Below are 23,490 nucleotides of genomic sequence, written 5' to 3' on the forward strand. Positions count from 1 at the left end.
TTCCGAGTTGTTTCGAACTATGTTCAGCTTGCTTTCCTTATCGATTACCCATCTTGCAAATTGTTCCGAAGTTGTATAGCACAAGTCTGAAATTCCCCATATTTCTCGTAGTCTTTGACTATAGTTTCTTAGTAGGATAATATAGAGAGTTGCATCGTCGAATTCTGCTTTGTATTCTAATAGTCGATATTTATTCCAGTATGCTGAAAATGTCTATTTTCCTTGTTGGAGTTTCTCCAACTTTCTTCTTACCGTTTCTTTGACATTGGGGACGCCAAATTGTTCGAAAAGAATATCCTTGAATTCTGCATAGATGACTCAGTCTCTTTGTTTCCTTCTATCTTGGAATGGTATGATCCATTGTCCAGCGAGTCCTCTTAACAGAGATTCCACAAAGGGAATCTTAATTTCATTATGGTGTTCTCCATATCCGTTGATGGAGAAATATCCTTCACATTGTACTAAGAATATTCATAACTTATCTTCAGCTCCTTCATATGTGTCGGGTTCTTTGGCTTTTGGTCGTTGGATATTTCCTTGTCCCGTGTTTCATGTTACTGTAAGAGATGTCTGAAACTGGTCTTCAGTCATTTCAGGTATGTTGGCACCTAGTGCCGGAGCAGCTGGGGCTGGTGGCCCTAGTACTGCTGAGCCTGATATCCTTTCTGGTCATGGAGTACATGCAGTAGAGCTAACGACTGGTGATCCTTTCTTTAGGGTTACTGGACTGGCTGCCCTTCAGGGCTCGGTTGAAGCGTAATCTAGGATGTCGCTAAATCCCTCTAGGTTAAGGTTTTGATCGTTGATATCGATATCTCCTTCCCTGTCTGGGTTGAAGGAAGGCGTCTTGTATCGTTTGGCGTGGCTCTAGGTAACGCTTTGTAATGTAACAATCTCTCCTCGGATAGTTAGTTCTTGGCAACAGGGAATGATACCTCTCTTCTTCTCTTAATTCTTTTCTTAGTCTTACGATAGCACTAGACCTCTGCCTACGTTACTGATAGTACAAGACCTTTGTCTTCTATCAGGAATGTCTATCATAAGCTTTCTCTAACTCTTCTCTCCGAAGAGCTTTCCTTGGTGTAACAATGACATTGCAATAAAGATAACGATCGTAAAGGTAATTTATATTCGTTAAAGTAATAAGTAAGAAAAGTACTTAGAATTCAATCTAATTTTATTTAAACTCGTACCGTCAACACTGGCATACAACGAGCCCCTGTCGGCACAGGGATACCGCTAACCAGTATACCACTAATCCTAAGCTAACTAAGTCTACAGTCCCATACCTACCATCCCTGAGTCATCCCCGCACGAGAACTAATTACAAGACTATTAAACTACCCAGTACCCTCCCTGGTCCAAGTTTGCAACCTCTCTGGTATAAAGCCAACCGGCACTAAACGTAGCCGAAGCTAATTAAAAAGACCGACGCGACCAGGTTCCTTGTCCAACAAACATGAAAGCACTACTACACAGTCTGAAAACTGTCCCGTGAAACCTCTACCACAATAGAAAACCAACAAAACCCAAACAAAACCTACAGGCAACACAAAGGCATGGAGGAGGAAACCAACATGCCAACCTCTCCCATCCGCATACAAGGCCATCGACCCTATGAACCCACTTTGCCGGTTGCCTCCATAGAGCGTACTGGTGAGGAGGACCTGTACCTACTGCCTGTCCCCCAAAAAAACAATACAAACAAGAGAAATACATAGAGGTGGTGACAGACCGAACAGGTCAGTGGGGCCTATCTCCTACCTGTGGTGCCATGCCTCCTCCTACTAAACCTGTAGCCAAACCAAACAAATCAAACAAACCCCACAAAATCCAACTTGTATGACTCAAACAAGTCCAACCAGGTGGTCGCAATCCACTATCTGCACAGGTGGCCATCAACCCATCAGTCCAAAGAGGAGCTTTGCAGCACTCAGTAACTTCGTTCAATATCCTAAGCCGGGCCAGAAACACTTAATTAAACCTCGCCCATCCTGACGCAGGCCTGACTGGTGCTTGCAGGCACCTCTCCCTCCCCAATCAGTCCCCCCCAAGCACCACACGCCAGACGCCACAGAGTCCATCCAGCCCCCCAGCCTCTCAGGCTGACCAACTATCTGATAGCCACAGGACCGCCTATAACTAGCCCCATCAGGCAGCTACTAGTCTTGGCCACACCAACAGAGCCCTAACCCCTAGCACCTTGTAGCCAAGGGAAGCCCACCAGCCACAGCCGGGAGCCACAAAGGAGGCAGTACTAGTACTCGAAGATACCAGTACCAGCCACACCATTCAACCCAGTTGAACCAAAGTTCAACCAAGTTGAAAAAGAGTAAGCAGAGTTAGCCAAAGCCAGCCCCACAGGTCAGGCAATAAGCACAGACTGAACAACGGGCAAGAGACACCCCCAACTAATACAACATGAAGGGGGAGGCTGAGTGAACAGGAGCAGACAAACAGAAGGTAGGCCCAACTTGCAATAGGTGAAGCCGCCAACCATAGTCCATAACCGAACCACCTAAACACACAGACAACCTGCGTGTCTAGCAGCCAATCGTCCCACACCACCCCAGGCAGCAACAATAACCACACCAGGGGCTAAGAGTTTTTAGGGTCAAAGCCATCCCCACTGAGGCAGGAAGGAGACACTTGACTGAACTCCCGTAAATGCCGCAAGGATAAAACTTCCAAGAGAATGGTGATAAACAACATAGTAGGATTCCGATCTTAGAAATGTAATGTAATGAGGAGGGGCTGGGCATGCACTACCCTGCCGCCAGAGGAATGATGCAGCCAGTACGATGAGTTGAACTTGGGAAGGTCATTAGTCTAACCCAAGGGTATTTTGTATCGTAAGAACTAAGGGCTCCATTAAAACCCAACAACCATGAGCTGGCCCAAAGAACGACAAGGGTGATATCCCCGAACACAATGTTCTATCCCCCCCAATCGAACGCGAAACCTGTGAGTAGGACATATACAGGAAGCCGAAGATATTTTACCAAAAGGGGATCGTAAGAGACCGTGATAAATAGCTCAAAGTACCAGCATCTTGAGATAACCAGCAAGCAATGAAACGAGAAGCAAACAAATAGTCCGCCACGCAACACTAACAAACCTCAACACTAAGAATCCCAGGAACTACTGAGTAAACTCAGATATCTCCCCCAGAATCCAAGGCATCACGGCCCATTATGGGTGTGAAAGATACACTCTGGGCAAAGCAATGGCAAGGACGTGGAAAAGTACTTAGAACAAAGCGTGAAGAACCTATCCTCCTCTGCCACATCAGCCTCCTTATATAGTGTTCTTCCCGCCCATAGTCATGTGACCTAAAGTGGTCACATGTGCAAAACCAAATCATAACAAACTAATCATATGACCAAAAAGGTCACACGCTCAAAACCCATGATCTCATAGCAAGGTTATGTATGAAAACTCATAAACCAATCATAACGCAATAAACAAGTCATATGACTCGAATGAGTCATATGCAAGAAACCCATGACCTCATAACCAGATCATGTGCTAAACCTAAATCATATACGTAAGGCATACCCGCAAGGCATACTCGCCAGGCGCACGTCCCATGACTCATATTTGAGCCATGTACAAAACATAACATAATAAGTCATATGACCCAAATGAGTCATATGCGTGAAACAATAACATATCTATGACTCATATTTATGAGTTATGTGAAAACCTTTTCCCATGCCAAGCCATATTTGTAACACCTATCAGAAAGTTTTTAAGTTTATTTTCAGCGCAGAAAATCAAATCAAATATATTGTTAGTGCATTTCATTTACCTACTACTAGTATAATTTAATCTATAGCTAACAGATAATCTGAGAATTTTTGTGTGCCTCATGTGAATTGGCTTCCGGTAACTGAATGAGCCAACTACACTTTTACTGACGAGATGTTTATTAAAATTGGCGGCATTTATGGTCCGTCTAGAGTATGGCAAGAGAAAGGCGAGTAGTGGCATGATGATTGTATTGGAGTTAAGAAGAAGAGAGGGACTATGGTGATGTGCTGGGAAATCATAAGTTGAAACTGAAAAGAACCATTCTGGATGTGAGAACCAGAAATAGAGAAGAACAAGGTCGCTTCCATTGAGGCTATAAGAGTTTACAATACAAATTGCAGGGCAGAAGAGGAGGGGTTGAATAATTATTGGAGGTTAAGTGACCGGTGGAGGCAATTAAAAAAGCAGGAGTTGAAGGCACTATAGGAGGCAAAGGTTGAAGCTCAGAGAACGGGAGTTAAGATTAAAACTACTCAGTCATGGAGAGGGAAAAAGTATAAGGTGTAGGCGCTCAAGAAAGGAAGTGACCCTCATGAGGTAGATTCATAGATGTATGTTACTGCTCTTACCCAGCCACTGCTTTGGCCTACTTACAAGGAGCATATATTGTGAAATCCCAATTTTCTTTTAATAGAAGACAATACTCCTGCTCATTACTCAGACTTTACTACATTAGAAAGAGTTAAAGTAGGTATACCGAAGGTGGATTGGCCTCCCAATTCGCCTTATTTTAACCCTATTAAGCATTTGTGACAGTTGATGAAGTTACAAATACAAATACAACGGGGGCATGAGTGAGTTACAAGTGTAAGTGAAATGAAGGAGGTATTATAGCAGGAATTGGAGCAGATTACAGTTCAGGAGATTAATAAAGAGATATCTAAGCTTCCTAGAGTTATGGCTAAATGTATTAAACAGCAGGGTGGAAACAAGTTCCATGGCTAAATAGATGGAAGAGCCAGGCAGTAGCAAATTCTATAGCTAGTTATTTTGTTGAATATACCAGATTTTAGATTGCACTAAGTACCTGTGGCCTTGGCGCCAAGGTGTCCGAATACTTTTGAAATTTGTTAGTACTCGAGTAGTCGTACTAGTACAGGGTAGGTGCTGTGCAAATGGAACCATACCGGGGACCTCGAAACCAGCAAAACCTGTTGTTTAATCAGTCAATGGCAACCATGGATTTCAATGAAGAAAAAAACTGGAGATGTACTCGTAGGTAATCCTGTGCAGAATAATCAAGAGACTTTTTTTTTTTAACGAAGTGTTTATTGAGAGGAATTTGGAGGTGGGGGTCAAATTTTTGGTGAGAGTGAAACAAGGGACCCAATCAACATAGAGCAGGCTGGAAACGAGGCTAGTCCAGGCACCGTAGACCACCGTACTCGTAATGTGAGTGGGTAGGCAAGACATGCTTATGTAATACTATTGTAAAAATAATACTGCCTTCACAATACTGATGTTGGATATTTTAAAAATGCATCGAGGTGTTTCCTCAAAACATAATTGTAGTTATCATTGCTGGTGTTTTGATTTATTTATTTTACTGAATAGATAATTCTAAAGATATCTGCTTCATTCGCTGTTCCGCTTGTTGCCGGAAGGCATACAGAACTGTCTTGTATGGCAACTCCTCACTGGTGTTGTAGCGTTTCTTGGCCCAATCCCGATCGGTTGCAACAGGATTCTTGTTTCATCGGAGCACCCGCCAGCCGCTTTGCACCGTAGGAAGTTTGTTGGATGGGGAGAAAAAGTCGGGTCGGGTTGTTGGGGTTACGGCACAGTACGAGTATCATAGCCCACGTTACGATACGAGATCCACCTTTGCGTAGTCCTCTGGGCTCCAGCCTCCCCGCGTCTTTTCCACTTCCGGCTGCGTGAAAGGTGAGAAGAAAAAGCCCACCCCCGATTCACCATCGCTATCTTCGCCGACATCATCTTGGATAATACCGTAGAAATTATCGCAGGTTTGAAATAAAATGAGATCAACTACCGCTACTCCCTTCACTTCCAAAAGCTCTGGTTGTTACCATACCGACATGGTAATAATTGCGGTTGCTGGAGTACCGTATCATACTCGAGTACACAGTTTGCTGAAGTGCACAGGTGACGATCGCATTAACCACCAGGAAAACTTGGGTGCGCCACGCTCGTGGCTGCTGGGCTGAGCCTCCCTCCCCGGGACGCGCACCAAAAATAACCGCACCTCGATGGAATTTTCAAAAGGCCCACCATGACATGAAAATAACCATTTTCTTTGTTGCCTCTCTGGATTATGGTACTTTTCATCGCCCCTTAATTCTATGGGAATACTGGTATCCCTTTATACATATTGATTTGGTTTGGCCACGCTGCCTGCGTTGCCACCCAAGTTCACATACAAGTATCATACATTTCTCAAACATACCCTACCCTACCGCAGCTCCGGTTGCCTCCTCGCCCAATCTCCCGCCCTTGTTTGCGACCGAGCAAGTCAACCATCCCTCTCATCATCAGCACCACCCTTCCCATCCATCCATCTCCATCAACCCTATCCCCCATCCAAACTACACCTAACAACTACAACTGCAACTACAATCTCCCCGTTCACGAGTCTGCTTTTTTCACGTCGCTCGCCCTTAACGAATCCTTTTCACTCTAACCAAGCTCACCTCTCGCAAAACTCATAATGTCTGACCAGCCGTACGATCCTTACATTCCCAGCGGTGGTGCTGGCGGTAGTCAAGGACAGCCTGGAGGTCCTGGAAACCAGAGGACTGCAGCTATTCAAGCGGTTAGTTTCCCCTTTTCCCTTTCACCTGTCTGGTTATTTCGAGTGCGGAACGAACCGAGTGGCCCCTGGCTCTTTGTTGAGTTTTTGTGGGGGATTGCTTCTGGGCCGCGTATGTCAGGGGGGAAGGTGAAGTAGTTCTCGACAACAAAGTTGTGCGATCTTACCTTGCCATCTTTGATTTACCGTTCCCGCGAACCCTCATTGTTCTCTACCTCTCTCGTAGGAGGGCAGCTGGATATCTGGTGCGGCGGCGCGACGAAAGCTTGCCGTGGGGTCACTTCAGCCCCAGTCGCACCCTCTGCAGCAGCATACCTATCTTTCTCGGTTTATCCCGCGCGCGATGTTCCATGACCTTTTTGCCTTTCCTTCTTTTTTTACTTTCTTTTATATGAAACCTCTTTTTCTATGAGCCCTTCCGATATTGGGTACTTTTGCTGGGGTGAGGCTGATGACGAACTTGTTTTTAGCAAATCGACGATACCGTCGGAATCATGCGGGAGAACATCAATAAGGTCGCCGACCGTGGCGCCAGATTGGACAGTCTCCAAGATAAGACTGGTTAGTAACCATTCACTATTTTTTTTCTTTTTTCTTCCTGAGGGAGGAATTTCAGCCCTGTGAAATGAAATGCTGACATAATACGCTCATCCTCAGACAATCTTGCTGTGTCTGCGTTGGGTTTCCGCCGCGGGGCTAACAGGGTCCGAAAGCAAATGTGGTGGAAGGACATGAAGATGCGCATGTGCATAGTTGTTGGTATCATCATTCTTTTGGTTATTGTCATCGTCCCAGTCGTTATCAGGTTCGTTCAATTTCCCTCAGCCCCGACCCTGGATATATGCCTAGAGCATTTTCTAACGGTGCACCGGGTATAGTCAAACTAAATAATCGAGTTGTATGGGAGAGGTTGTTTGGTTTTTTCTGGCGCGGGAGCGGTTTTCATAGACAGGAGAAGAGGGCAGCTCGGCTTTACGGTGGTCAAGGGGTCCTGGTTTGGGGCGGTGGGAATCATGTCTGACGACAATCCGACAATGAATGGGCATGAGAATCACGACGAGAAACTTTCACATGAAAACAAAACAAAAGTAAGCAAGCAGAAAATATTCCAATTCTCAATATGACTTTTTGGGTTTTGGAATTGGGTCAATGGGATGCTTGGCTGTCTTTAGGTTGTGGGGACCGGCGAAATTCTTGTTTTCTTTCCTCCTTTTCTTTGCTTTTCTTTTCTCTTTACTGTGTATCTGCTGGAATTCCCTTTGTGCTGTTAGTTTTGATGGAAACGTTTTTTCACTGTAACTTCAAGCTATCCTCGCTTTTCGTTCTCATCTCCTCTTGCTCCCCCCTCGACCGGCCAATACCGGGGAACCTGGAGTAGCCAATTCGACCGTTCTTCCCCTTGTGCCATCTGGTAGCTTCTGCTTGTTTGAGCGATTCCGGGGCCAAGAGAACGAATGAGAGAAGGGCTATTAAAGGGGGAGATGGTGAGTACGGTACCGTATGAGTACGAGTATGATACTCGTACACTCCAAATACTTTATGGGAGATTATTAATCTGCTATCGTAATAATATTATTTACTTTTTTTGCTTTTATTTTTATTTTATCAAGGTTTTTTCATTAAATTTTTCAATCGCCCATGAAGATCATAGTATACTCGAGTAATATATCATCGCCCAGCCTATCTTTCACATGAGTTAAGTCCGCTGGGCCGGGGATGGCCATCGCTTTGACTGACTTTGCCTGCGCCTTTACCTGTAACTTAACCCCACGATGAGATAAAACTTTCTCGTACTGTACCGGCATCACCTGCGTGCGGGGTGGGATGTTAGTGGTCTATTGCCAAGACGTGTGGATGGAGGGGGAGGAATGGGCGCAGGTGGGAGTGAGGATGGCCGCATGAAGAGATTTACTCAGAATGAGTGAATGAATGACCTCTGGGTTCGCCCGGAGAGAGAATGGATCCTTGTATTATTATTTTTTTTCGATGATGTTTCCTTGAATTGCTCAATTCCTATTTTCCCTGAAACCTCTCTTTTGCCTCTTTCCTCCTACCGTACCCTTGGTAATAGTCCTTCCATCGTCTTTATCGCTGTCGAGCTGTTTCTCCGGGGCCCTCTGACCCGCTTAGAGCTGACACAACCTCAATCCAGCGGTCTTGCCCGGCCGTATAAGTGCGGCTCATTTCGAACTGTGAACTCATCCTTCGGTTTGCTCGCGAGGACATCTGGCAACGTCTCTCTCTTTTTTCTTTCCTTTTTCTCCCCCTCTTTTCGTTGATAACCCTTTTCCTTTCCGTGCTGCTGCCACTCTGCATTTCCCTCTCATTCATTGCTTCCAACAGTTATGTTGTCTGGGCTCCGCAACTCATCTAGGCGGTCCGTTCGCCTACCGACTTTTAGGAACTTGCGTGTGATTCGCCCCGCTGCCCCAATTCCCTCAAGTTCTTCGACCTGCCCACTCCGCATAACTGCTTCGTCATACGCTACCACCAGCCTCTCCCCATCGCCGTTATCCACTCGGTCCACCGTTATCCAACTGCTAAATAACATTGGGTCCAAGAGGGAGGTGGAGCAGTACCTGTCACACTTCACATCTGTTCAGTCCCAGCAATTTGCCGTCATTAAGGTGGGCGGGGCGATCATTACGGAGCACTTGGATTCGTTGTCAAATTCGTTGTCCTTCCTTAACCATGTCGGATTGTTTCCCGTCGTCGTTCACGGCGCTGGCCCACAGCTTAACAAGATGCTAGAGGCAGCAGGTGTGGAACCCCAATTCGAGGATGGGATCAGGGTCACGGATGGAAAGACCCTTGCCCTGGCAAGACAATTGTTCCTGGACGAGAACTTGAAGCTTGTCGAAGCCTTGGAGAAGCTCGGGGTTCGGGCCAGGCCCATCACCGGCGGTGTTTTCCAAGCCGACTACCTAGACCGCAAGAAGTACGACCTCGTGGGAAAGATCACAAGCGTCGATAAACGTCCCATTGAGGCCGCTATCAAGGCGGGGTGTCTTCCGATTTTGACGTCAACGGCGGAAACTGCTGAGGGGCAGCTGTTGAACGTCAATGCGGATATTGCTGCTGGTGAACTCGCACGGGCCCTCCAGCCCTTGAAGATCGTGTACTTGTCCGAGAAGGGTGGTCTATTCAATGGCGAAACTAATGAAAAGATTTCCACCATCAATTTGGACGAGGAGTACGCTGGCTTGATGGAGCAGTGGTGGTGCCGGTTTGGGACGAGGTTGAAGATCAAGGAGATCAAGGAGTTGTTGGATGGACTGCCCAGGACTTCCAGCGTTGCTATTATTGCTACCGAAGATCTCCAGAAGGAGCTCTTCACAGATACCGGCGCCGGGACTCTCATAAGGAGAGGTAACAAACTTACCGCCATGTCTAGTATTGAAGGATTCGAAGATAGAACACGGCTGGAAGAGGTTTTGGGCAGAGAGAAGAACGACGTTTCGGAATATTTGAGCTTTTTACAGACAACTAAATTCAAGGCGTACGCTGATGAGCCCCTCGAGGTTCTGGCAATTGTCCTTCCGAGTGAGAGTACCAACGAGCCTGCGAGGCTGGATTTCTTCTCGTCGACTAAAGCTGGGTGGTTGGGCAACGTGGCTGATAATGTCTTCAACTTAATCAAGAAGGAGTACCCCAGGTTGGTTTGGTCTGTTAGGCAGGGTGACGGACAGTTGGGCTGGCATTTCGACAAGTCTCAGGGAAGCTTCAACCATGGGGGCCAAGTTCACTTCTGGTACGGATATGAGGGACCCGAAGAAGTTAAGTCATTGATTGGGGGCTTCTTGGCTGATGCCGGTAGCCGCGAGTCTGGAAAGTCTGAAGGAGCTGTCACTGGTGTCAAGCAACAGGTTAGGGGTTTCTCGGCGTCTGCGGGGCCGGGCTCGCGATGGGCTGCTTCTATGGGATCTGTTCTTCGTCACCCGCGACGAGGATTTGCCTCTACAAACCCGAACCCACCCTTAGGCTCAAGTAACGCGACCAACAACAAGCCTTCCAAGGTAGCGCTTATTGGCGCTAGAGGTTACACCGGACAAGCTTTGATAACTCTCATCAATTCTCACCCACATTTCGATCTTACCCATGTTTCATCTCGAGAGCTGGCTGGAAAGAAGCTTGAGGGATATACCAAGGATGGGAAGGAAATCGTCTACCAGAACTTGGGTGTTGAGGATATCAGGAGGATGGAGGAGAACGGTGAGGTTGACTGCTGGGTTATGGCTCTCCCCAATGGCGTTTGCAAACCATTTGTAGATGCTGTTGAGGATGTTGGAAAGGGCAAGAGCGTGATTGTCGACTTGAGTGCCGACTTTAGGTTTGACAGCAAATGGACTTATGGATTGCCTGGCATGTATATTCTCACTGTGATTGAATTGGGCGATTGCGCTGATAAATTGGGAATTTAGAGCTTGTGCCCAGAGAGACCTTGACCAAGGCTTCTCGTATCTCCAACCCCGGGTGTTACGCTACCGCAGCTCAGATTGCTATTGCACCTTTAGTACCATACCTCACCGATTCTCCTACCATATTTGGTGTATCTGGTTATTCTGGGGCTGGAACAAAGCCAAGTCCTAAGAATGACGTCGATCAGTTGAGGGATAACTTGATGCCTTACAGCTTGACCGATCATATCCACGAACATGAAATCGAAGCTCGACTTGGCGTCCCGGTTGCTTTCATTCCTCATGTCGCAGTTTGGTTCCAGGGGATTCATCACACTGTTAGCGTTCCGTTGGCCAAGGAGATGACTTCTCGTGAGATTAGGAATTTGTACCAGGATAGATACGCCGGGGAGAAGCTCATCAAGGTTACTGGGGAGGCTCCTCTTGTCAAGAACATTTCTGGCAAGCAGGGCGTGGTGGGTTTATATATATCTTCCATGTCCGTCGGGGGGGGGGGTGACTCTGCTGACAATAAACAGGAAGTCGGTGGCTTCGGCGTCCACTCCTCCGGTAAGAGAGTAGTTGTCTGCGCAACTATTGACAATTTGCTTAAGGGAGCTGCCACACAATGTCTTCAGAACATGAACTTGGCTCTCGGGTATGGCGAGTACGATGGCATCCCTTTGGGCTAAGCGGGGTTTTGGTTTGGGAGAAGGATTTCGGGCTGGCGGTGGAGTTTGACTAGTTCTTTTCTCCTTTGGACTATCATATCTTTTTTTCTTTCCCTTCCTCTCTTGCTCTCTAGTTTAACTTCGTATTTCTAGGTTTGTGTGTCGCTTTTTGCGAAATAAAAAAAGCGCTTTTTTTCGGTTTAGGGTTGAGAGGCACTGTCAGTGGATCTGCGGATTGGTTGGTTGGTTGTATATATATACCATAAATCGGGGGTTTAACTTATCGTATTATACAAGTATGGTACTAGGGAGGTTGAAATGGTGGCTTTGGGGGTATATTAGATAGTTGGACCATTTGGTGAGCTTTGATGGTGACGTTGGGGGTAGGATGAGAGTGGTGGCTTCCTATTTGCGCTGCTCCTCAGCCTAGTATTTTGCGGGATGAGTTTGGGTGTTGGGCACCTTGATTTCTATCGATTTAGTTGGGATGCTACTGTACAGTAGCTCGCCCGCAATCATGAATCATATAACCAAAATAGTATCATACTACTTAGTATCATGCCGCTATTTGACCTGCCAAGAGCCTACTAGGGCCGAGTGATAATCGTGTGGAAAATATTTTGTAACTTACCCTATTGATCTTGTTCGAATTAACCTCTGATAATAAATAAACCTCGGATCAGATAAGCTGAAATGTGTGGGACAGAAACTGCCCGGGGTTCCACCCAATCGGCCAAGAGCGGACTCTTGGGTAGCTTAACCCGAGAACCGAGTGCAACCGTGCCCAACAAATGATATTCTCCTCCGATCCAGACCCGTTGGCCCACCCGCTCGAATCCCCTTCTGTTCCTTTCTTCTCCTTCACACCTGCATACTCGCACCCCCTGTCCTCGCGGGAAACATTCATACACGAACCCTTTTTCCCCTCAATTCACCATGTCTACCAGAGCATTGAGTTGCAACCTTGGTGGAATTGCTTCTCGCATTCGTCTTGTCTACGCTGGCCAACGCAATGCCTCGACTCTGGCCCAGAAAGACCTTAAGGATACGCTTAAGGAGATTATTCCCGCGAAGCGTGAAGCGCTGAAGAGGCTTAAGGCAGAGCATGGACAGAAAGTGCTCGGGGAAGTTAAGGTTGAGAATGCTATTGGTGGGATGAGGTCTGCTTTTCTCTCCCGACGCTCTCATTTGTATAATGGTTTTCTAATGGGATGGGTGAACAGAGGTATCAAGGGCATGCTCTGGGAAGGCTCTGTTCTGGATGCCAATGAAGGGATTAGATTCCACGGAAAGACGATCAAGGACTGTCAGAAGGTCTTGCCTAAGGGGACTTTTGGGGAGGAGATGCTTCCCGAGGGAATGTTCTGGTTGCTGTTGACTGGACAGGTTCCTAGTGTCGAGCAGGTCCGTGGGTTGAGCAGGACGTTGGCCGAGAATGCGGGATTGCCGGATTTTGTTGGGCTGATGTTGGATAATATGCCGACTACCCTACATCCTATGACACAATGTGTGTCCTCTCCTTCCCCCCGCAGATAGAGATTCGAGCTTACGATTGTGATAGTCGCAATCGCTGTCTCCGCTCTAAACCATAACTCCAAGTTCGCCAAACTATACGAGAAAGGTTTATCAAAAGCCGACTACTGGGAGCCCACGTTCGACGACTCCATCTCCCTCCTGGCTAAGCTCCCCACTATTGCCGCCAAGATTTACCAAAACACCTACCTCGGCGGTGGCCCACTCCCGTCCCCTGTCGCGACCCAGGATTGGTCATACAACTACGCTGCAATGCTCGGAAAATCCGATAACACCGGTTTTGTAGACCTCCTGAGACTCTACCTCGCGCTGCATGGCGACCACGAGGGCGGTAATGTATCCGCGCACGCAACTCACCTCGTCGGCAGCGCACTTAGTGACCCCTTCCTCTCGTACTCTGCCGGTCTCCAGGGTCTCGCGGGGCCTCTCCATGGCTTGGCAGCGCAGGAAGTGCTTCGGTTTATCCAAGCAATGCGCAAGGTAGTCGGCGACACCTACTCGGACAAGGATATCGAAAATTACCTCTGGTCCCTTCTCAACAGTGGGCAGGTGATCCCCGGCTACGGCCACGCCGTCCTTCGCAAGCCGGATCCCCGCTTCGAGGCGCTCATGGGTTTTGCCGAGTCCCGTCCCGAAGTGGCGGAAGGAGCCGTATTTAAACTCGTCAAGAAGAACAGCGAGATCGCGCCAAGGGTTTTGACGGAGCACGGGAAGACCAAGAACCCGCATCCGAACGTGGATTCTGCTTCCGGCGTTTTGTTTCATCATTATGGGTAATTTAATTTCCTTTTTCACCCTCGGTCTTCCCCTTGCGGAGTATGGTCTAATAGTTTGGGCGACGGTAGAATCAACCAAGACCTGTACTACACCGTTACTTTCGGCGTGTCGAGAGGCTTGGGTCCCCTGGCACAGCTGATCTGGGATCGAGCTCTCGGCTTGCCGATCGAGAGGCCCAAAAGTCTTTCCATGGAGGCGATTTCCAAGGCTATTGGCGCTTGATTTCTCTTCTCCGATGTGAGATGATACCTTGTAAGTTAGGTTGGTTGAAAGTCTAAGAAATAGAACAAAAACAGAAAAAGTATCTTCATAGAATATCACTGGTATTTCTGATTGTGGTTACGAAAGTCTTGCACGGTCTAATTTATGGGGTTGGGGGTGCTTGCGTGTTGAGGCGGTTTCCGTCTTCACTTGTACATCGTTAGACCTACCACGAGGAGCTGTTGGGTCGAAGAAATGTCTGTAGCTTTATGTGGCGTTAAGTCTGCTATCATACCCGTACGCATCACCGACAGCGGGGTTCCAACTTTGTGCATCACATTCCACCACCACCCGACCGAGGGATTCACTCGCGGGGCAACACACACTCTTCACACTGCACGCACCGCACGCACTATCCCACCATCGAAGGAGCAACACCCCCAGTTAACCCCCGCCCCGCCCCACCCAAACCCACGGATTCGGTCGGGCAAATCTCTGGCCAGTGGGCTCCTGCGGGTTCCCGCGCTGCATTGTGGCGGTACCTTATTGTTGGTGCGCTGTGGATGTGTGCTAGCTGGCCCGGTGTTGGAGGGGGATGGGTTTGGAATTGTACTGTACAGTACTTGTACATATCCGAAAATTGCTACCATTAATTAGTCTATGGAATCCCCCCGTCGTGTTTGGAGGTATGGTGGACGAGGAATGGGAGTTTTCGGAATGTATGATTTGAATACAATACGATAATAATAATATTATTATATAGCTTTTTTAGCATCTTCCGTCCCCCCCCCCTCCCCTTCTTCATTGTGCCTGATATTGGTGAATACCGGTGGGCCGGTTTCTGGCTTCGCGGGTACCGTATCGTAAATGTGCTCATATGTCCTCCCGGGTGTTATTGGAGACTTGCGATATGTATTATAATGTACGGAGAGAAAGTGACCCAAGGTCAGGAGGAGTAGGAGGAGGAAGAAGTCTTACACCATTCGTTATCGCACGTTGTGGATGGACAAGCGCACACATAATATTAACCTGCCCGAAGAAGAAAAAGCCGAAGATAAACTTGCGGTAACTTATGATATTAATTATAATTATTATGGTGTTCTTCACGTTATGTCACTCGATATTGGCTAATATCGGGATGTGTCTGTGTTGCAAGGGCTTTCGGAATGGAAAATGGTAATTAATTGGGGGGGGGCTGCTGGTAGTATAGTAAGTGCGGATTGCCCTTAACACCACTTCTTCACTTCTTAGAGGGGGTGTTTGATTTATCACAGTTTGGGTCACTTAGCATGTTATGATATTTTCTTGGCTCCCCATAGCTCTTCTCATCCTCACGGCGTACCGTAAATGGTGGTATGAACCCTTTGGGTCCCCACTTCCGTGCTCCGCGAACACGTGCTGTGCCATTACCGAGCTGAAAAAGTTCGACTATCGTATCCTTGCCGCCGATACCCGTTCCGTCCGTCCATTTCATCCCGCCCCACTATTTCACCCGCAACCCCCCCACCTTGACTCCTCAAAATCGATTCCATCTTCCCAACGCCAAAAGCGTGAAATGCCTGCCCAATTTCTTCTTCGCCGCCCAGTACTGTGGCCGGTAAAGCTCCTCCCACGAATCCTTTGTGCGACGGCCCCCAACTCGACCCTGAGGATGCTCTCAACACACCCTCCGAAGTCGGAAGACGAGGACGCGATATTCGCTGCCGGGGTCGAGGAGGTGAAAAAGTGGTGGGCGGAACCCCGATGGAAAGGGATTGTTCGGCCCTACTCTACCGAGGACATTGTTAGCAAGCGAGGCACGCTGAAGCAGCATTACCCGAGCTCGCAGACGGCCAGGAAGTTGTTTGAGTTGCTGAATGAGCGGGCGGCGCAGGGGTTGCCGGTGCATACTAGTATTGCCCCCCCCCCCCGCATTTCCGGAGGTATGGTAAGGGATAGGGGGATGGATGGCTGATGAGGAGGAGATATTAGTGGGCGCTATTGATCCCGTACAAATGACCCAGCAAGCACCGCATCTTGAAGCGCTATACGTGAGCGGGTGGGCTTGTTCTAGTGTTCTCACAACCACGAATGAGGTATCACCGGACCTTGGGGATTACCCGTACAATACCGTACCGAATCAAGTCCAACGACTATTCAAAGCCCAGCAACTCCACGACCGAAAGCACTATGACGAACGCCGGAGCATGACACCACAGCAGCGCAAGGAGAAACCGTGGGTAGACTACCTCCGCCCGATAATCGCGGACGGGGACACGGGACATGGTGGACTATCCGCTGTGATGAAGCTGGCGAAGCTCTTCGCCGAGAATGGGGCCGCAGCGATACACCTGGAGGACCAGATGCACGGTGGCAAGAAGTGCGGGCACCTGTCGGGCAAAGTCCTCGTGCCCATCAGCGAGCATATCAACCGACTCATCGCGACGCGCTTCCAGTGGGACCTGATGGGCGTGGAGAACCTCTTGATCGCGCGAACGGACAGTGAGAGTGGAAAGCTCATCAGCAGCACCGTCGACACCCGCGACCACCAATTCATCCTAGGCACAACCGCCCAGACCACTCCTCTCAGCGAAGTCCTCCAAAACCTCGAATCCACCGGCGCCCCGACAGAAGCCCTGGAAAGGGCGGAGGCAGCCTGGTTCGCACGGCACGAATTGACGACCTTCGATGATGCCGTCAAGTCCGAACTCGCCAAGCTCCCCAACGCCCAGGCCAAGATGGAAGAATACATGCAGCACGCATCAACCCGCAGCAACACTGTCGCGCGGGAACACGCGCGCGCACTTCTCGGCCACGAGATATTCTTCTCCTGGGACCTCCCTCGCACGCGGGAAGGCTACTACCATTACTCCGCCGGCCTCCCCGCTGCCATAAAGCGCGCACAGGCCTTCGCACCCTACTCCGACCTCCTCTGGCTGGAGACCAAACGTCCATCGCTCACGCAAGCAACATCCTTCGCCCGCACCCTCCTGCGCACCCCTTCCTCCCCGTCCGCAGGCAAACACCTAGTCTACAACCTCTCGCCCAGCTTCAATTGGCTAGCGGAGGGCTTCACTCCGGAGCAGTTGAAGTCCTTCATCTGGGACTTGGCGAAGGAGGGCTTCGTGTTGCAAATCGTGTCCCTCGCAGGATTACACTCGGGTGCCCTCGCTACCTGCAAACTCGCCACGCGGTTCAAAGATGAGGGCATGCTCGCGTACGTCGACCTCGTGCAGAGGCGCGAGAAGGAGATTGGGTGCGACGTGCTCACGCATCAGAAATGGAGTGGAGCGAATTACTTGGATGGGGTGTTGCAGGCCGTGGCTAGCTCCTCAGCGACCAGCGCGGTTGGGGGGGATAGCACTGAGCATGGATTTTAGATTGGGGGGGGACGTTGTGCAGCATATCATACCTTTGTGTTTTTTTTAAAAATTTTTCCTATACTTATTACTCTTCGGAAAGGTGTTTGATGGCGTCGAAACGATGTTGAAAAGGTATGATATGGGGATGTGGTTTAGTGGTATAATACCTCTTTAGCATAGAGGTGGTCCGGCGTTCGATTCGCCGCATCTCCATTCCTTTTTTTCCTTCCCTCTTTACCTTCCATACTTCTCCCATAGATTGAGCTAGGTGAATGGAGGATTTCAATCGCATGGACTCTCTGCCGTCTCTCACTTGACCGCCAATCTGATAGCTTACTCCTGTACTGCATTGTAAATCTGCGGTCGTAGAATAAGAAATCGTAGGTTACAACTTTATTCATCCCCAGCCACATCTGCCCAGGTATATATATCGCGCCTCACAAAAATGAGAGGAAGGGCGAACAAACGAACGATGTATGTATGTATGCACAATCTAAGCATCCAACTTCAACCCCTCCAGAAGGGCATCGATCCTCCCCAACAATTCCTCATAAACATGACCCTTCTCCGTCTCCAAACTACGATCCACCTCGCCCACCTCCACCTCCACCTCCTCCCCATTCCCGCAAAACCCCAGGTTATCCTCCACCCTCATCCTGAACCTCTCGTTGAGGTAGTACCTAATGTCGTCTACGAGTTCGATGGTATCCGTCTCCTGCCGACCCTTGATCCTCCCCGCACTCTCAGCGACCAACTCGGCAAACTCCGGATCGGGGAGGAAGTCCTCGAGCCGCTCGGCGATGTACTTTGCGCCGAAGGCCTCGAGGCGCGGGGCGCGCGTGGCCCATGCGGCGCGGATGACGTCGTGGATGTGGAAGGGGAGGTCGTTGGGTGCGGTGGCAATGACTTGTGCGCATTTGGACTTTAGACGATCGAGGAAGAGGTGGTCCGAGGTGTAGAGGAGGGAGAGCGAGTGCTGGAGCGGGGGCGGGGTCGGGGTTTCAAAGTAGAGGTGTAGGAGGAGGTACGGGAGAGTGGAGGCGGGAAGGGGGAGGGGGATTATAGGAAGGGGCGAGGTGGGGGCTGTGGGAAGGCCCTCGAGGAAGGGGGATGTGAACATTGCTGTGAAGAACTCGGAGCGGAGGAGGGATTTGTGGGTTGGGTAGATGTGTACAAGGTAGTCTTCCTCTTCCTCTTCTTCCTCCGCTTCTCTGTCCGCATCTGCGTCGCGCCAGTCCGGCTCGTCAGAGCGGATGAGCACGTCTGCGAAGCTGTCGTTTCCTGGGAATACTTTGATTTGCCCGACTTGTGACTTCCTTACCACGACCCTCTTCTTCAGCACATTCTCCCGCATCCATTCTTCCATCCTCTCCTGTGCCCTCTTCAGCCCCTCGCTGCGCAGCTGCCGTCGCAACTTCGGTGTATTCGCCAGCAATAGCCTCCACAACTCTGGGATCTCCAAGTGTTTACTCAGCCTTTCTATATTCGCCATCAACTCCTTGTCCGAACTAGGGGCCGCAGAGACCTCGCCGAGGTAGATGTATTTCACCGCGGCCTCGAACGCGCGGGAGGAGAAGTTTTGCGAGAGCCGAATGGTCTTTTTGGGATTTTGCTCATTAGTGGAGGTGGGAAGGGGGAGGGAGAGTTTCCGCCGGAAGTAGGGTGAGTGAGCTGAGAGCATAAACCTGTGTAGATGAAAGGCCGTTTCCAAGCCAGTGGTGGTAGTCGCAGTTACGACTATGTCGGTGGTATCCAACGGCTCTCGCGACAGTAAGGTAGTGATATGCGCAGCCCACGGCTGCGCCGGATCGATACTTTGCGAATACTACCGCCCCCCCCCTCAGCATCAGCCATGGGAGACGACAGCACACGGAGCGAGCGAGCGATCAGGAGTAACAATACATCATACTGCAACAACAAATTCCTAATCCGGCTATTCAGGGCATTATACAAAATCCTCTCGCCCTGGAACGTATCCCGCTCGCACACGGCACCGCTCTCGAGCAGCAACTCCACCACTTCGTAGTGTCCGCACAGACTAGCCTTGTCACTTCCCCCTTCAGCCACCCCAACCATCCCCGCGGGTGAGAACGCGAACCACGTACCAAGGTCAGAGGAAGATTATCAAACCGATCAACAGCGTTCAAGTTCACGCCCCCCGGGGACACGATCAAGTCTTGCACGGTTTTCAGGTCGCCGCGGCGGCAGGCTTCGCACCTATCATTCCAATTAACTCCCGCGAAGCGGAGCGGTGGGGTCGGGAGCAAGTGGGGAGGGAAGGGCACAGTTTTTGGAAGGGCTCTGATTCATCGAGCTGGTTCTTGACGCGGATTTCCGAACGGTCTTGGAAGATGTGGCTGAAAAAGCCGGTTTTGGGGGGGTTGGAAAGGTCTTCGGGCCGGGTTAGCATAGTTTTCGGGGGTGTTTTTTTTCCTTTCTTTTCTACCGTGACACGGAGTTGAGGGGGATCCAGAGTCGGTATGACACGATAATGTAATTTAGCTGAGGGCCTAACATGTTTGGATGTCTTGATGAGTCAGCATGTGGGGGCTAGGTGGTAGGTAGCGAGTGATACTCCGTGAGAACAGGATAATTCGGTCACGAGGGAAGAGTGAGATGTTGTGAAGGATAGTGCTAGTATGGCATGGTGTGAATGGAAAAACTTGTAGAAAACGCCGGGAAGCACCCCCCCTTTTTGACCGACATGGCACAAACAGGTCCGTAAATAATACCCCAGTGACAGCTGTTCCTGTTTGCTGCGCACAAACGATATGCACCTATGGTATCATTTGGGGGTTCTGAGAGGATATCATATCTCCACACACGATAGCACAAATTCTGCACAAATTACAAAGAGAAATCATCTATGTGCCAACCAAGGACTTGACCGATTGCCTTCCCTGTGAAAAACGCAGAGCACAAAAGTTCCTCCACAACAAAGACCTATCGGCTGTGTCGCAAAAGTCGCCACGCAATTGGCGCCCGTAGGCCATATACACGTCCCACAGCCCTACTTCTACTCGAGTATATTAACGACGTCATAACAATCTAATTATCATAGAAGTAAAGTCAGAGAGCTTGTAAAAACAACGAGGGGAAATCTTCAACACGAGCTGATCACTAAAGAAACTAAAGGTCCTATCCCTCCCTGCACCTACTACTGCTACTCATGGATCGATCGTCTCCTGCCATCAGTAACGACAGTCCCCCCTTCTCGGAACAGTTCATGTGCCTAGCAGATGTTGTTAAACCTCCTCCCTTCAATAACGTACTCAATGCGAGCTCCATCAAACCATAAATCACAGCTAGCTCAATCGCAATAACCGGTGTCAAACAGTTCCACCTCTCAGCGAGCCAGATAGGTACCCATGTATGCACAAAGCCTGAACCAGATACCCTCTATATATTTACACGAAAACAACGCGCGTACGCTAGATGTAGCGCCTATCTTACCAAGAAAATGATTCGGTATGTAAATAGATCTAAACCCTGTTAGTCTAATAGGCAACTAAACAGACGATTATGGGAAGAGATAAACTCACGCCTTGTGCACCAGTCCCTTTGTGCACCGCCCTCTCATCGCTAAGCGCAACAACAACCTGCCTCGTCTTCTCAATCAATTCCGCTGGGCCACATACCACCACTGCGCTCTCCCCAAGTGCCTTCTCAAGCTCCTTGTTCATGAGAACCTCGATAGCGGGTCGGCCGGAAAACACATGCTCCGGCGGTAGGTGAGGCGGTGGGGCAATTCTATTCTTCGAAGAAGTAGAATCCCGAGTCTGCATCCCGGCGGGGTCTGTGTCCGCCATCATTTCCGGTATATTTGGATGAGGCACGGTGGGCTGCGAGCAACAGCTACAGACTTGCTTCTTCCCACCGGATCTGCTGGCCTCGACAATGGCGTCTTCGTCTTCGAGGACCTCTTGACAACAGCAGTGACCGCCATTGCAGAGTTCATTCCCTTCTACTGCCCCGACTTCAGCCTTCTCAGTGGGCATTGCTTTTAAATCTGCAACGACCTCAGCTTTCTCGGTAGACATTGCTCTTAAATCTGCTACATCAAGAAATCCATTCCGGCTGGGGGGGCTCGACGATGGCGCTGATAACGAATCACGACAAGTGACATAAACACTCGCTTCCAGAATTAGTCCGCCGAACTCCCCAAGTGTCCCCATCGCAACCGCAATCTCCTTTGCGAACCAACTGATCTGGGTACTGCTCCGAACAACCCAGACAAGTCTGATTTTTCTCGTCACCATCGGTTTCGACTCCCTTCTCAACCGGACAAGGTCCTTCAGTAGCGGGATGATGAAAGCAGCACCGGCACCTCCTGCTAACAGAAAAACTGAGTCAAATTGCTCTAGTGGACGGACCTGACCGTAGGGGCCATCGATGATAACAGTCTTCGATTTATCTCTATTGACCGGCAACACACATGCATGGTCGGAAAACTTCTCGGTCCCACCCTTCTGGGTCCGGATCACAAACTCCAGAGAATTATCTGAGGGCAGGGTCGCAATTGTAAACGGGTGGGATTGCAGTGGTACAAGCGAGTGGCAGGAGACAAACGCGTGCTGTCCCGGATTCCAGTTAAACGGCGGGTCGAGTATTACTACTTTTGTAGCTTTGTCCGACAGCGCATGAAAAGTGGCATTGCAGGTGAAGAGCCCGGAGGGTCCCCGCCGCCTTCCTGGGTGAAAGATGGCCAGGTTAGCGTACAACATATATAGTATCCTCAAAGCCCGGTCGGTGAAGAAAATGGCCACGGGTACCCAAACATAGACATGCGCCTTCTCTGGAGTGTGCAGCCGAACCATAACGATAAAGCCAATGAAGCTAATTACGTGCTGGGCAACAAAAAGCTCATATATCCATCCTCTAATGGGAGCGAAACTCGACAATGTGATCCACAGTAGTACACACCAAGCACCTAGCCCTCGACGAGATATGATGTCAATCTCAAGTTTGCGTCCAATATAGTCATATCGGCCCCACGTCCGAAAAAAGTAGCCCAAATGGATTGTAGCGGTAATGAACATGCACCGTGCAACCCATCTATGAATCCAGTTCAATCGCTCGTAGGAAGTACCGGTAGCGTACCCGATCAGATTCCTCTTTCCAGCCAACAGGAACACCAAGGGTAGTTGAGCAACAGTAATCCAGCCGGTACGCACAGCCATAGCCTCCCAATTCCGCCTGTCATTCACATCCCAGCCATAGAAATTGAGCGATAACAGCAAGGCGAGATTCGCAGCAATGAGCAAGACACGGCCAAACTGTGGGAAATTCAACGGTGGCGCCCTTTTCCACAAAATATTGGAATCCGCACTTGATAGCTTTCCCCGAGCATCTGTTAACGGGGCGGTATAGTATACCGCTTCCCGGGTTGTCGCAGTGAGGGTCGCATACCACCTGATGAGAGGGTTCTTCGGCCTGGCCGGTTCGGGAAGAGCCTTAGAAGCGGCAGAGATTCTAGAGGCATTCAAGTCAGCCAAGAAATATTTGACGCAGACAGAGCGTCAACGAGCCTCTGACGGTAGAGCAATAATTCCCCCATATGCACGAATACTCCGACACCTATAGCCCCGCCAACGAACATCCAGTAGATCTTTGCAAAGTAGGTATCTTCAGGGACAGGAAAAAGGCCACTCCCTCCGCTACCATGCCCTGAATGTGACATGTTTGAGGTGTCAATGGCGGGGCTTGCTCAGCAAATCACGGGGAGGGGGGTGAAGCGAGGAAAGTCTGGAGGTGATGAAGCGTGCTCGAGTATAATATGATTTTATTGCTGGATCACGGGGGACAGGGTGGATAAGTAAGTAGCAGGGACTGTTACAAACTCGAACCAGAAGGAGTGAGAGGGGTCAGACGAAGTGGGTGTATACATTGAGATGGGGACCAGCAGGTAAAACGGCCTCTCCTTCACTCAAGTCACAGTTCCATATGTACTTGTATGAGGAGAGCGGATGCAGAGTAGCAGGGCAAGA

The 23,490-nt window shown here is 49.5% G+C and overlaps 7 protein-coding genes; 5 read left to right on the forward strand and 2 right to left on the reverse strand.

The window, feature by feature from the left end:
* The first annotated feature begins 6,091 nt into the window (after window positions 1–6,091).
* Window positions 6,092–7,879, forward strand: GSTUM_00004653001 (uncharacterized protein). XM_002836292.2 has 4 exons: window positions 6,092–6,586; window positions 7,054–7,144; window positions 7,241–7,388; window positions 7,462–7,879. The coding sequence occupies exons 1-4, from the start codon at window positions 6,482–6,484 to the stop codon at window positions 7,472–7,474; spliced, it is 357 nt and encodes a 118-aa protein (XP_002836338.1). The 5' UTR covers window positions 6,092–6,481; the 3' UTR covers window positions 7,475–7,879.
* A 657-nt stretch (window positions 7,880–8,536) lies between these two features.
* Window positions 8,537–11,028, forward strand: GSTUM_00004655001 (uncharacterized protein; the record flags this gene model as incomplete). XM_002836293.2 has 3 exons in its annotated part: window positions 8,537–10,456; window positions 10,532–10,949; window positions 11,007–11,028. Exons 1-3 carry the CDS (start codon window positions 8,929–8,931, stop codon window positions 11,026–11,028), a joined length of 1,968 nt encoding a protein of 655 aa, XP_002836339.1. The 5' UTR covers window positions 8,537–8,928.
* On the forward strand, window positions 11,029–12,147 carry GSTUM_00004656001 (uncharacterized protein). XM_002836294.2 has 2 exons: window positions 11,029–11,456; window positions 11,520–12,147. Exons 1-2 carry the CDS (start codon window positions 11,205–11,207, stop codon window positions 11,670–11,672), a joined length of 405 nt encoding a protein of 134 aa, XP_002836340.1. The 5' UTR covers window positions 11,029–11,204; the 3' UTR covers window positions 11,673–12,147.
* Window positions 12,148–12,522: 375 nt separating this feature from the next.
* On the forward strand, window positions 12,523–14,276 carry GSTUM_00004657001 (uncharacterized protein). XM_002836295.2 has 4 exons: window positions 12,523–12,811; window positions 12,875–13,158; window positions 13,213–13,957; window positions 14,030–14,276. The coding sequence occupies exons 1-4, from the start codon at window positions 12,588–12,590 to the stop codon at window positions 14,181–14,183; spliced, it is 1,407 nt and encodes a 468-aa protein (XP_002836341.1). The 5' UTR covers window positions 12,523–12,587; the 3' UTR covers window positions 14,184–14,276.
* Window positions 14,277–15,683: 1,407 nt separating this feature from the next.
* On the forward strand, window positions 15,684–17,899 carry GSTUM_00004661001 (uncharacterized protein). XM_002836296.2 has 2 exons: window positions 15,684–16,054; window positions 16,134–17,899. Exons 1-2 carry the CDS (start codon window positions 15,814–15,816, stop codon window positions 17,519–17,521), a joined length of 1,629 nt encoding a protein of 542 aa, XP_002836342.1. The 5' UTR covers window positions 15,684–15,813; the 3' UTR covers window positions 17,522–17,899.
* A 97-nt stretch (window positions 17,900–17,996) lies between these two features.
* Window positions 17,997–19,913, reverse strand: GSTUM_00004662001 (uncharacterized protein; the record flags this gene model as incomplete). The annotated part of the gene is made up of 4 exons (XM_002836297.1): window positions 17,997–19,328; window positions 19,406–19,546; window positions 19,609–19,720; window positions 19,789–19,913. The coding sequence occupies 4 exons, from the start codon at window positions 19,911–19,913 to the stop codon at window positions 17,997–17,999; spliced, it is 1,710 nt and encodes a 569-aa protein (XP_002836343.1).
* Window positions 19,914–21,000: 1,087 nt separating this feature from the next.
* GSTUM_00004663001 (uncharacterized protein) lies at window positions 21,001–23,183 on the reverse strand (the record flags this gene model as incomplete). The annotated part of the gene is made up of 2 exons (XM_002836298.1): window positions 21,001–22,956; window positions 23,028–23,183. The coding sequence occupies 2 exons, from the start codon at window positions 23,181–23,183 to the stop codon at window positions 21,001–21,003; spliced, it is 2,112 nt and encodes a 703-aa protein (XP_002836344.1).
* Between the last annotated feature and the right edge of the window lie 307 nt (window positions 23,184–23,490).

Source organism: Tuber melanosporum (assembly GCF_000151645.1).
Source record: "Tuber melanosporum whole genome shotgun sequence assembly, scaffold_14, strain Mel28".
Classification (NCBI taxonomy): domain Eukaryota; kingdom Fungi; phylum Ascomycota; class Pezizomycetes; order Pezizales; family Tuberaceae; genus Tuber; species Tuber melanosporum.

Coding starts and splice junctions, on each gene's coding strand:
- GSTUM_00004661001 (XM_002836296.2), top strand. CDS start 15,814: ATGCTCTCAACACACCCTCCGAAGTCGGAAGACGAGGACGCGATATTC. Junction 16,055..16,133: donor GGGGTTGCCGGTGCATACTA/GTATTGCCCCCC, acceptor AGGAGATATTAG/TGGGCGCTATTGATCCCGTA.
- GSTUM_00004653001 (XM_002836292.2), top strand. CDS start 6,482: ATGTCTGACCAGCCGTACGATCCTTACATTCCCAGCGGTGGTGCTGGC. Junction 6,587..7,053: donor GGACTGCAGCTATTCAAGCG/GTTAGTTTCCCC, acceptor ACTTGTTTTTAG/CAAATCGACGATACCGTCGG. Junction 7,145..7,240: donor CAGTCTCCAAGATAAGACTG/GTTAGTAACCAT, acceptor GCTCATCCTCAG/ACAATCTTGCTGTGTCTGCG.
- GSTUM_00004656001 (XM_002836294.2), top strand. CDS start 11,205: ATGCCTTACAGCTTGACCGATCATATCCACGAACATGAAATCGAAGCT. Junction 11,457..11,519: donor TTTCTGGCAAGCAGGGCGTG/GTGGGTTTATAT, acceptor GACAATAAACAG/GAAGTCGGTGGCTTCGGCGT.
- GSTUM_00004657001 (XM_002836295.2), top strand. CDS start 12,588: ATGTCTACCAGAGCATTGAGTTGCAACCTTGGTGGAATTGCTTCTCGC. Junction 13,159..13,212: donor CCTACATCCTATGACACAAT/GTGTGTCCTCTC, acceptor CGATTGTGATAG/TCGCAATCGCTGTCTCCGCT. Junction 13,958..14,029: donor GTTTTGTTTCATCATTATGG/GTAATTTAATTT, acceptor GGGCGACGGTAG/AATCAACCAAGACCTGTACT.